Raw genomic sequence first — 13,461 nt, forward strand, 5'->3', positions numbered from 1 at the left:
TTTAAGGTTCAATCAACCTATACCACCAACTCACTTTTATATATTTTTAATTTTAGTTAAAAAGTAACTTAAGTGTAAATCCTAAAATACTGGTATTACATTAATATGAAAGCGATTGTACCTCTTAAAATTAAAACAACCCGAAATGTTCAATAAACAGTTACCACGGTTTATTGGTTTTGATATATTTTTAATTTATTTCTAGTTCAAAAGTAATTTAAGTGTGTTTCTTATTTTAGGAAACAATATTTATTGGTATTAAATTAACATGAAAGCGATTGTACCTCTTAAAGTTCAAGCAGACTAATATGGTCAAGTCGGCTACACAATTTGCTTATTGTCTCAATGGCATTTGCTGAAAGTGCACTCAACTTAAGAATATATGACAAGCCCACTATTCCATTTTAATAAACTTAACTTTGTTTTATACACCGAAAATCCCTTATATATGAAAAGTGGGCACTAACTGTTTGTTTTTCCCACTGTGCCACCCTCCTCCACGAAGATCGCTCTCCCTCTCTCGCAGGCAGGCTCAAATCTCTCCTCGCTCCCTCTCTCCTCGCTCCTACTCTCTCTCCAGCAGCCTACGTTTAACCCTTTGCAGGGACACGTTTCGGACCCCCCACTGGATGGTTGCCTTATCTATTAATATCATTGCGTTTGATTTTTTATCTAAAAATAAACAGCACTGGCTGGAAAAGGCAATATTTGGCCAGCAATTCACGCAATGCAAATTAACGGGCTCCGACGCTCTAATTGATTGATTTGCATTTGAAATGAGGGGCGACAATCGATCGATCGATCGGTTAAGAACAGTGCGACACTCGATGAGAGCTGATCGCATGGTCATAATTTTTACCAACGTCTACATGTCGAATAATTTTGATTGCGGGTTTATTCTTGAAAATTTATTGCGTACAATTGCGCCAAATAATGATTAAAGCCAGTCACAATATGGGTGTGTATTTTTGGGGGAGAGGTAGCATTGATAACGGCAAGCGAAAAAGCTTTCCAGCTAGACCGGACTTTCCAATTTGGCATTTTCCGACAGCTGCCTACGTCAGAGTTCCATTAGTTATGAAAATATGCAATTTTTTTATTGACTATTACAATTTGCAAGCACTTGATAATTGATCCGCAAAGTGGTGCGAAATTTTTGTCATTTCAACAAATCAATTATGGTCTATTGGACAGCTATTTTGATCGAGTGGCGATAGGAAAATTTATGGCTCAAGCCTCAGGGCTTTGCTAAAGAAGGCGTATAAATAAAGTGTCAAGAAAGGCAGCACTTCACATTGTCGAACTATTCGCACGATTAAATATCCATTAGTTGATAAGCGAAAAATATTACTCAGACGAATGGGGGCGAGAAAAGCTTGGCAGGCATGGCTAAGGGTTAAGTTCAGCCTAAAAGCAGACTGCGATAATAGAGAGCCACAGGGAGAACTTGAAAGTAGGCAACGTTGAACGATAACAACCGTTATAACCTTGCGGAAAAAGGTAAACAACAAAGGGAAATCACTCAAAATCGAGTGACTTTTGGGCGCAGGCGTCGCTGCTGTGGTGAAAAGCTCTCAATCTTTGAGTTGTCCCAAAACTGTTGCTATCAGCTGATGTTGTTGTTGTTGCACTGCTGGACTTTGCCACATCTTCATTTTATCATTTGATTTACCTGCAAAACTTTAACAATGCTCACTTCCGTCGCCCAAAAGCAAAATAGCGGAATGCTCACCTGCAAGCTCTGCCTTTGTGTTTGTATTCTAGTTTCTGGGGGGATGGGGAGGGGGTGGGGGTTAGGGGAGGGGTTGGCGGGTTCAAATGCCCAAGGGTTTATGTGAAACTATCTTTTTTCAATTTCCCCGCGCGGCTACCGCTTCTTCTTCGCCTGCGAACACTGCCCACATAAAGCGGAAATGGAAGTTTTGTAAATATTTTCTTTTGTATTTCTTTGCAACTACCCATATGCCCGCTGTTAAGCACCGAGAGAAAACTATTTAAATTGATTGGGTAAATCAACGATAAAGGTTTTCGAGTCTTGATAATTCAAATTAACCAATATTAATCATATCTGATTATTTATTGAAAATCATTTCAAGCTAAAGTTTAAAATTTTTTTTAGTTGATTGTATAACATTATATTGATAAGATAATGCCGGAAAACTTATCATATCTCTTTTTTTTTTACTATTTTAGAACTAGTATTTTATTCTATAAGCTTCCAGAATTTATTGTTATTCCTTAGAAGTATTTATTTATATATTTATTAGAAGTATTACTTTTTATTATTCTTAAAATTTATATATATTTTTTTAAAATTGAGTTTGAGTAACATAATATAGATAAGAAAAACTTACCAGACAACTTACCATATCTTTTTTTACTATTTTAGTACTAATACTCTATTCTATAAGTTTCCTTAATTTATTGTTAATTCTTAGAAGTATTATTTTTTATGTAATATGAATTCCTAATGTCTATTATCTACAAATTCATCAAAATGGAGCTTAGCTCTATTTGAAGGTTTCTCGTCTTTAGGAACCTTCCCATGGAACCATATCTTATAAAATGGTATAGTTACTTATGGTAATGGTACACTTATTTTCCAGTATTATAATTGTTTTTATTCGAGTTTACATTATGATTATCATCATTATTACGATTATACGATTATTTTAATTACTTTACTTAAAATGTACAAGTTTATTTTGTAGTGCATTTCCTCTAATGCATGCTCACATCGCAAGGTCTTTAAGAAACCTTAAATGTACCAATAAAGTCCCAATACAACTTTAACAACACAAATGTTATAAAGAACACAGATATTATAATATTTTCTCCGCCTGCAAGCACCACAAATACGAACGCAACAGTACGCCTTTGAAAGATGAGCGAAAATGGATCTAGTAGTAATAGGAGAGTGTGGTGAACGGTGAATGGGGCGGTGAATGGTGGGTGGTTGGGCGGCGAAAGTTGACTGGAAAGGTGGGTGGTGTGTGAAGAGCCACATGGCCGGGCAACTCGTGCACTTTAGTTTTTGGCTTGCAAGTGTTGTTCCTATTTTTTTATGACACTTGACGCTCAGCCAAGGCATTCGGTGGGTGGTTGGGTTGTTGGGTGGTTCGGCGGCTCCTTTTCAGCTTAGTGGGTGGTGGTTGGGGGCGGTGCTGTTGCCCAACTCCTGAGCTTCTGGCTGGCAACGTTTTCCGTCATTGTTCGGTTTCCTTTGCACCTTTCGCCTGCATCGGGGCTTCATTCGGTTTGCCTTTTCCTGCATTGATAAGAAAGTGCTTTTTAATAGCCCTACACTCGGATATTTGTACACAAAGGGAAAAGGGAGCTGGTACTGCGGTGTCAAAGGGCGGATTTGATTGAATTTGATTGTGCATATTCAATAGGTACTGAATTACAATGTTTATTGTCTTAGCAAGTCGAATATATCAATAGGAAAGAACTAAGTTTTGAATTTTGAATTCAAGGAGGTGTGCCACAAAAATTACTAGGGTTTTAAAACCTTTGAAATCACTTTTAAATTAAATTTTTAAGTGCCTAAAAGTAGACGGTAAATAAAGGTTACTTCGGTTACTGAAGTAATTCATTGTACTTCTGAGTTCCAAATATATTGTTGCATACTTTTAGACACCTAAAGTGATTTGAGAATAATAGTGTTTTTTCAATATGACATCTTTTAAATATTTTGTAATCAATTGAATATTAAAGAGTTTTGAAATCACTTTTAAATTCCATTTCTAGGTGCCTAAAAGTAGGCGGTAAATAAAGGTTACTCGACTTACTGATGTAATTTATTGTACTTCTGAGTTCCAATTATATTGTTACATACTTTTAGACACCTAAAGTGATTTGAAAACAACAAAAAAACATCTTATAAATATTTTATAATCAATGTGTTATTGAAGAGTTTTGAAATCACTTTTAAATGTAATTTTGGGAGCCTAAAAGTAGGCAGTAAATAAAGGTTACTCGACTTACTTAAGTAACTCATTGTACCTCTGAGTTTCAAATATATTGTTGCATACTTTTAGACACCTAAAGTGATTTCAAAACATTATTGATCTTTGACATTTTTTTAAATATTTTTCTAGTCAATATTTAATTGAAAACCCATATCTGACTAGATTCTTTCTTAATGAATATATTTTTTTCTTAATTTCCCATTTGTTATCTTACCTTTTTAATGGCACTGTACATACCGCACGCAATTGACACTCATAAACCAAGTCCCCTATCAGCTGTGAATCACCTGGTATTCTCTTTTTTCTCTTACTACCAGAAATCGTAGAGCTGAAAGCCCAGCTAGATGGTACAAAGAGAGAGCTTTTCTAACGCTCCGATCGCAGCTTTGTAGATTCTTGGGTGCTCGGGTCTCGAGTCTCATGCGTAGTCCGCAGTCAGTTGCTTTCGACGCTTTTGGCTATTAATAATAACAGCAAATATGACGCGACTCTCTTGACTGGAAGTCTAGTTATGGCAAAAAGTAAAAAAAAAACTGATCGCATAATTCAAGGTCGCCCCTTGAAGTAGCAAAGAAAACTCAACAGGTGGAAGTGAAACTAAAATTCGCAGTGCTAAAGTGTCAAATCAAGTGCCACCGAAAAATACAACGAGCACTTGAGAATTTCAATTTAATTACGCCCAGCATGGGCACAAGTTTACAAACATACATAAGTGGACGGCGATAAGATAAGCCAAAGGTGGGTCTGATGGTGAAAAATGGGAATTTGCATGCCGAGACAAATCTGTGGCTGAAACTGAAACCCTAACTAACCCAAAAACTCACAGCGAAACCAAAGCAACCACCGCAAGAGTGTCGATGTCGTTGTTACATTGCTACACTGAGGGAAAATAATCAAAGTGCTCTAAAATTTACACATAAATATAACGTCCAAGGGCCTTAATTTTGAAAAGGTTCCTTCATTTTAAACAAAACCTTGAATTTAAGGGCCTAGAATCTTTTAAATACCTGATTGGATTATAGATAAAAATGTTTACAATTTATAAAGTTCTCAACACTTAACTAATATATCTTTGTAATATACATAGATAGTTCTTTTAAAATAATGTATGTGATGTGATATTTTTAAGATAGCTCTTTCATCTATAAGAAATTGACTCATAACCAATACAAAATAACCATGAGGTAATGTTTTTAAATAAGTTAGCATGGTCATAGCCATAATTACCTATTTGATTTGATAAAATTCCATTTTAATGACTGATTCATTTGGCATTTTCTCACTCTGTAGCTACTATTCACTTGACGCGCTTACTTTCCTTTCCCTGACTGCCATGCATATTAGATATCTGGTACAGGTTTCCAGAACCACATCACACATCCCCCGCAATTGTTGATGGCCCTAAAGCCAATGAGCGGGGAAATTGTTTAAACAAGAACGACTGGCGGAGTGCTGCCGGGCATACAAATCGATTGCCATGGCAAATATCAAGCATACGCACTGGAGACCCCAGTCGAGCGCGGGCTTCCTGCTAATGCCGAAATGTGTGCAAAACGAATATAATATATAATTAAAACTAATTTGATGACACACTCGACTTGGAGTCAGGCTAAAATGGCAGGGGGGGAATTCCTGCCAATTGCGTAATTATTATGTGCACAACACATATGGCTCGTTACACTGACAACGAGTTGTGAGTGCGTCGTCTTCGCCGCTCTGTGTCTGTGTTTATATAAAAGAATTTTTTAAGTACGCAAATTGACAAACAAAAACGCAGGCGCACAAGACGATGGCAACAATTTGCAATTACCTCGAAATAAAGACCATTTTATACCGCCGAAACCCCCGAAATGGAATCCAAACTGCACGCTCCGCTGATGGCTTTAATCGGGAGCGAGAGGCCAGTTAAAAGCTGTGAGCCATGTTAATAAAGACTAAGTAATAATTAAGTGGCAGGCATTATGGTTGCCTTGGCGACGTCGAGCCGAAATGCTCGAGTATACCCATTGCCCAAGTGCATTTATGACCCGGTCACTTAATCACAGCATGCAAATAAGCCCAAGGAGAAGTTCCACTTTCAGTTCCTCCACACTTTTCATAAGCCCACCCACCCCAAAATCTCCTCAGCCACTCTCCAATCGACCTTGCCACATCACTTAAAGGCTTAAACCCTTGGCTTTTCATATTCAGTTCACGTCTCGCTTGACTTCGAAAGTCTTTATTCGCCTGCCGGGCTCGGCTCGGCTTCTACAATTTTGCTCGAATAATTTTCGGTGAATATTAAACAAAATCCAGTAGCCGGCCAATGTCCGGTAATCAGTCTGAAATCTAAGAGCATAAAATCATATGCATATTCGAGCCTGGCTAATAATTACCATACTTGCAGGCAATTTTCGAATGTGCACAGAATTTGATTAATTTAATCGTGAGGCCTCTCAGCAATTTGCTCTTGAGAAACACTCTGAAATAATACTTAATGATGGGTAACTGATTAAAATAATGTTCCGTTTGAGCTAAGCTATTCTAGTTTAGTCATGCTTATTTGTCTAAATAATGGTAGTTTAATACTTTGCTTTAAGTCTTGGTCTCTGCCGCCACACTAACAGTGTGAAAATCACTTGCAAGTTACTCACACAATTAATTATTGGAGTTATAATACCTTGCTTTTAATAAGCGTTCGGCAGCTTTCCATTATAGCTCTGTTCAGTCTCTGCCGCCACACAAACAGTGTGAAAATCACTTGCAAATTACTCACACAATTAATTAATGGAGTTGTAATACCTGGCTTTAAACCAGTGCTCGAACTTAGTTAATAGCTCTGCTTGGTCTCTGCCGCCACACAAACAGTGTGCTGCTTTTAATTAATCTTTGAATAAAATAAGTTGACAAAATATTCTCTAGGTCTTCGATTTTCATGCTTGAAAACATATATTTGCAATTAAAGAACCCGAAATATTTTTGCAACAGCAAACCAACGACTGACAAACTGATTGCATTCAACCAAAAGAAGTCAAGCGCACAGGGAAAACGAGAATAATTGAGCTCCCCCTTGATTCTTTGTCATTAGTCCTTTGGGGCTCAGGATCCAGGACCAATCAATGTCAATTTCGTCTGCTGTCACCAGGTACTATACATGGGTTCATGGTATGGGGATCCAATAAATGCACCCTGTGATTTCACTCATCTATGCAAAACAATCTTTTGCATGCAATTCATGCCGCCAAAGCCAGGCGGCTTCATTCAGCCGCTTTCAAAGGCCAAAACCAGGCTAGAAATCCAAGGGAACGGCAAAAATCAGGGGGGAAGGAATCGAGAGGCTGCGGGCTGTAATTCATTCATATGCATTCACTAGATGGCACTCATCAACATTCGGTTCACACATGCTGGGGAATATGGGCTTCCGGCCAGCCGCCCAGATGTTACCGAAAGCCCTTTCTCCAAAATCTGTTCGAATCCGAAGCTGCTGCATTGCGCATACGCCGCGTGTGCTGCACGGAGTTTTTTTTTTGGAAAATTCCCAAGCGGCTTGGTTGCCCCCTTTCGTATTAATGTGCTCATTTCCCCACTTGCCGAACTATGGATTCAGCTTCTTTTGACAAGTTTTGCCTCGCTTCGCAAAACGCTTCCTTTTGCACCCAACTCCTGTTGCATTCGCAACGAAAATAATATTAAAATTTATGATGACAAACTTTCAACGCCAGCTGCAAAGATTTGCAAAGCCAGAAATAAAAAAAAACGAAATAGAAAAAGAAAAAGAAAAACCAACATTGGCGATAGCATAAAAAATACCAGAGCTTCTAGGATGCCCAAAAAATGCTAGGACCAAGCATACATTTTTTATTAATATATAGATATATATATATATATGGTATATGAGTGATATAGATGTATGCATGCATGCATATATTTTATACGTTTGACAATCCATGGGAGAGTATCGGTTTATATCGGGGCAAGCGGACGCTTTCAATATTCGCCCAGCTTTGAGCTTACTTTTTCCATTTCCCAGTGTCATTTTTGAAAAATTGATTTATGGCCAATAGCGTGTGGGGAGCGGGTCGAAAAGAGGGGGGCATCTAAGGGGGGGGGGGGGGGGGGGGGGGGGGGCTCGCAAAAAACCTATCAAGTGTCTACTGCCGCTATCTGTTTTCGGCTACCCCCTCCCCCCTCTTTTGGTGTGTTTGGTTTGGTTTTGGCCATACATTTTTCCGCTGAAGGCTTTGAGCCATCGACAGCCACAGCCAAACTTGCTCAATAACCAAGCATATAGATCAGTTTTTAACAATCCACTGTCCCATGGGTATTGCTTTAAGTCATTTTCACATCGCTTTTTTGTCCGTTTGTGCAGCTTAATCGATAAATTGCTGAATTGTTTCGCCACCGAAAGGGGTTTAGTGAGAACTTTTTCGTTGGCTGCCAAATAAAATTAAGAATTTGGTTTTAGGAGATAAAGGAAGATAAAATTCTCAAGCCTGTTATAACACCATTTAAAGAAATTTAAATCTATATAGATGTTAGGAAATAAATGATTTTAATGGTCTATTTAAATTTGCTAAGTTTTTCTATAATAGTGATTTCCAATGGGCGTAATGAGAACATTTTATTTGGCTGCTATATTAAATTAAGAAGTTGGTTTCAGAGGATAAATGTAGAGAATTTTTAAAAACTGATATAACACCAAAAAAAAACATTTTAAGTCTATATAGATGTTATAAACTAAATGATGTTCACTAAATTTAACTTATTTTAAATTTAACTAAAATTTAGTGTTTTTTATATTACGCATACGCCTTGTTGAACAGCTTTTTAGCCACTACACCCATGTTTCCAGTGAGATGTCTGCAGCAAAACAAAATGAGCCGTCAATTAAAACGTTTCAAACAAAAACAGGCGAAAACAGCAGCGGGTGGGCTTGAAAAAAGGGCTGAAATACGTACGAAAAGGAAAACAAATGCTCATTTTTGCGCATTTCGAATGGAAATTATTTCGCTTTCGTTGAATGGAAATTGCCGGCTGGATTTTCACTCAATGCCGCAGACAGTTATGGTGTTTTACTGTAGTGCATTGTAATTAAGCGTTGACTTGTTCAATTACCAAAATGCAATTGCTTTCGGCGGCAGAAAAGCCGCAAATGTCCGCGTGAATTGCCAGAAGTTTTTCCCGACCCCCCTTTCCCCCAAAAACCCAAAGAGTCCTGCCCAACGAGAAAACTACCTGAACGGATCTGGCACCTGTAGCGACTTGTATCCCCCCGTCAATTTGCATTAATGGTGTGGAAAAGGGGTGGAATGGGGTTTCGAAAAAAAAAAACCGAGGCATGCAAAAATAAGTTGGCCTTCTTCTTGGTTGCCGCTGTCAGTGTTCCGAAGAAGAGAAAAGCAAGTTTTTGTTTGCATTAAAATTGTCAGCGGTGGCAACTTTGGTGAGGTTTCGTTTTAATCATGGCACAAAACTTTGCCCCTACAGTGCAACTTACTGGGTAGATCCTTCTCCGGAGTCCCTTTGCCGCCATTTGCGACGCGTGTGGTGGCATACCATTTTTAAGTCTTCACACACTCCGAAAATAGGGCTTTGGAACCCACAAAAAACAAACAGGATATAGAAAAGGAAAAATGTTTAATTTTTTAAAAAGATGTAACACATTCAATAGTAACTCTTTACATACGCTAAAAACAACATTTTTAAATATTTGTCTTGCCATGAACTAAGAGTTTACTTCTCCACCTAACAATTTAAATATATATTTTTGGTATGTCTTTAAGATTGGTTTTATATACCTGCATATAATCGTAATACATGTCGGTACAATATAAAACAATGCAAATTTTAATTATAAATAAATTATCCTAATGTTATTGCATATAATATGGTCTTATTAAATACATTTTTGTTGCTTAAAGTAAACCCAAAAGATGGTAATCCCTTAAACTAGGATTATACATTGAATACATAAAATGTGTGCAAGCTTATATTCGAAGAACGAAAAAATGTTCCAAGAGAGTTTTAAATACTTTGTTTTCTAAACAATGAATTGGTATATACATACTTATAGATTTTATTTTATGATCAAATATTCAACTTTATATTATTTCTTAAAATTCAAAACGAAACTTTTTTGTACAAAACATTTAAGGTCCAACGAAGAGTTAGGGATACCTTTTCTTTGGGTGCAGGCATTCGGCTCTATATTTTTTTCCGGGGTTGCACAATTAAAATGCATGGACCATGGCAATCCGAAGTGTTGTAAGCGAGCAGCTGTTGCATGCCACATCGATTCGAAATGGGCGATGGTTATGCTTATGCATGAGCCACGCCTGCCGTGCGTTTGGGGGGGGGGGGGGGAAACCGCTGGAGCATCCGCAGGATATCCTGGCGACCCAGAATGCCCAGATACCCCAACCCAAATCCCCCCAATAAGCGAGCAACACCCATCTGACCAATCTTGGGCATTACTTGAGGTCTCTCGCTGCAGTCCCTCTTGCAGCCAAACAATCGGAGTTATTTATGCGCATAATTACCTGCTGGCTGCAGCCAGCCATTCGCCATATACCATTTGCATATGCGACCAATATCGGGGATCTGCACGGGATTTATCCTGCGCGCATACAAAATGTTGCATTAGGTCCAAAACCGGGGAGTTTCGGCAGCTTACGGCACCTGCCATTGCCTTTGGCTTATTAAATGGAAGAGTAACAAGTGAAAAGTCCCCACAAAACAAACTGCAAAATTGCCTCATTATGTGAAAAGGCAGCAAATAAAAGTTGGCAGTTAGCACAAAAGAGCCACGTAGCTTACACAGGGGGGGGGTTTGGTTTTTGCAACAGGGGGCGTGGGTTAACAGGGGGCGCGGTGTTGCTTCACGGGGGCGTGGCACTGAAAATTTATGCAGCACAAAGCCGCGGCAAATGTAAGTAAGCCAAACGACATAAGCAGGCATAAACACAGCCGGATCGGCTAAAAATGTTCGCAAATACAGCCCATGGAATACTCTGCAGGATGGGAAGGAGAAAGTGTTCTTGGAGTTTTCCTAAGATGGATTGTCCCTAACTCGAAGGATAATAAATTAGCGTTGTTTATACAGCATACATTTAAATAATCTGTTGAAGAAAAAGTCCTCCAAGAATTTAAACATCATGTAGGAATTCATTAAGATTTTAATTAACCCCTTTACAAATTCCGAAAAAATTATTTCATTGCTCAAATCAACAACAAAGAATAGAACCCTTAATTTTTTGTTGTAATTCTTTTTTAAGCAATACACTCCTTTACTTTTTTTTTAAAATGAGACCCACTTCATTTTCTTCGTTTTTTATTAGCTCTGAAGTATTATTATTTTGATCCTACACAAAAACAAAAGCAACAACCAAGATTAGTAAAAATAAGGATACTCAAGTAATGGTTTTCGCTATGGATTCCCTTGCCAACTCCTCTCGGTAACAACAAGCCCTTGGAATATATTTACCTACCGAATAAGCCCTGTCGCTCAGATGGCTTTGGCAAAATGCATTTCCTGCTTAAATTCATTATTGAGCAAATTCTGTTATCGAGTGGCGACGAAACCGGCGACCTAGTGGATATGGCTCGATCCGGCGCGAAGGACCACGGGCACAAAGGGCGGCCCCATTGAGTGCACCGACGCGTCGACGGCTCCCGCTCCCGGTGGGTGTAAATTTTGTTATGCGGCAAATGCGCCATAAAGCTACGTACCAGGAGCTCTCCAGGATGGGGACAAGGATGAGCCTGGTCATGGGGTTACCAAGGGGGATGCAGGTCTTCAGCTCTCCCAAAGGCTGCTTGCATTTGCGTGAATATACATATATATATATATATGCCTTTTCTCTCTGTTAGCCATCCCTCTGTTTTTTCACCCCTCCTTTGGAGGTATGAAAGAAGTTTGGATCCGGATCCGAATCCGGATCTGGGGTCTGTCCGCTTCTACCCGTCCGTGTTGTGCATGTGCCGCACTCTAATAAAATTTAATAAAAAACGTGCAGCGCGGCATAATGCCATGGCAATGGACTCGACCAGGGGGGGGGGGGGGGTTTTGGGGCTGGGGTTTCGCTCGGGGCAGTTTGAGGGGTGTTTGGCGGTTTTGGCGGTACAGGTGTATCATTACCTGCACGCCAACCGCAGGCCAGACGAGCTCCCAGCATATCAATATGCCGTGCGGGGAGGATCTTATAGTATAGCCAACCTGCTCATTTGAATCTTCTAATGAACTTACTCCTACACGAAAAAAAACAGACGGCTTTTGTTTATATTTTTACAAATATTTTGTCATTTAGAATATAAAATCTTTTCTACAAATTGTATAATTAGTGTTATTTATTTCCATTTTGTACATGAAGTACCAATAAGTCTGAATACTTTTTCCAATACCTCGGCATATTTGCGAAATTATCCTTGCTTAATTATTATTTAAGACCATATTTATATTAAGTTCAATATTAATAACGATTCCTTAAAGATATATCAATCAAGAATCTCTACAAATCGTTAAGCACAAAAAAAATTATTAACATATATACTATTATATACCATGTATAATTATTCCCAAGAATAATCATGAACCTATAACATAGGAACCCTATTTACCCAACTACAAATTTGAAAATAATTTAGTTAAATTTAAATGCTTTTCTGTTCTGATTGACATGCAACATGCATATTTGACCCGCTCAAACAAAACCAATTGTTTCTCATTATTCAAATGTCAGTTTGATAAGGAAATGACAGAAGCTATTTCGCCCGAATCGCTGGCGCATTTTGGTAATATTTTGTTTATTTTTTGCATTCCAGAAAGGCGAAGCAAGACGTGGTACCACAAAAACCCCAAAACCCATAAGATGCCATGGGCAAGTGCGTCTCCCGGCAGTCGCCTCCGCTCCACCAACTTGGGTCCCCAGCCGCGGAGCATCATCAATCTGTATTGACAATCGCACTGTCCCACGAAGATTTGGCCCAGGCGCACAAAATCTGGCAACAGTTGACAGCGAGTAATGAATACATAGCAGGCAGCCCATCGTCATCCCAGCAGGAGGAGCCCTTTTATTACACCATCAGCCGGCGGAAGCAACCGGAGCAGGCCGTGTTGCACATCGAATCCCTTTACAATGATGCCACCGTTGCCCCAGCGGAACCACTGACATCGGCCCGCGAATCGGAGTACTCCACTTGCCAGGAATTCCTGCTGCACGAACTGCTGCAGGCCATCGAAAAGGAGCAGGAGGAGCAGTTATCCTCCAGCCACATCCTGAACCACCAGGCCAGAATCAGGCCAGAACCTCAATTACCAGTCGAGAACAACGGCTGGCTGGCGGTGAGTAATATTGATAAATGTTTACAACTCACTTGAGGTTCCTGGCGAGGCACTATCAATAAGTTGCGAACTCCAGGGCTGGAAAGTTGAGACTGGCGAAAATGTGGTGTCGTAGATTGTGGGTCAACAATCTATTCTTTCGCCAGACTATTGTCCACCTCGATATTCATT

The 13,461-nt window shown here is 39.2% G+C and overlaps 1 protein-coding gene across 12 annotated transcripts in view; it reads left to right on the forward strand.

Annotated features, from left to right (window-relative positions):
- The first annotated feature begins 4,425 nt into the window (after positions 1 to 4,425).
- LOC119554106 overlaps positions 4,426 to 13,461 on the forward strand; it is a 31,022-nt gene continuing 21,986 nt past the window's right edge. For 10 of the 12 annotated variants that reach the window (XM_037864857.1, XM_037864858.1, XM_037864859.1 and 7 more), the window contains exon 1: positions 12,823 to 13,290. In XM_037864857.1, coding sequence (XP_037720785.1) covers positions 12,823 to 13,290 — 468 coding nt within the window. Of the gene's footprint in view, positions 4,710 to 12,770; positions 13,291 to 13,461 lie in introns of those variants that run through there. The other 2 variants (XM_037864871.1, XM_037864856.1) reach the window with 2 other exon arrangements.

This window comes from Drosophila subpulchrella, chromosome 3L (assembly GCF_014743375.2).
Source record: "Drosophila subpulchrella strain 33 F10 #4 breed RU33 chromosome 3L, RU_Dsub_v1.1 Primary Assembly, whole genome shotgun sequence".
Taxonomy (NCBI): Eukaryota; Metazoa; Arthropoda; class Insecta; order Diptera; family Drosophilidae; genus Drosophila; species Drosophila subpulchrella.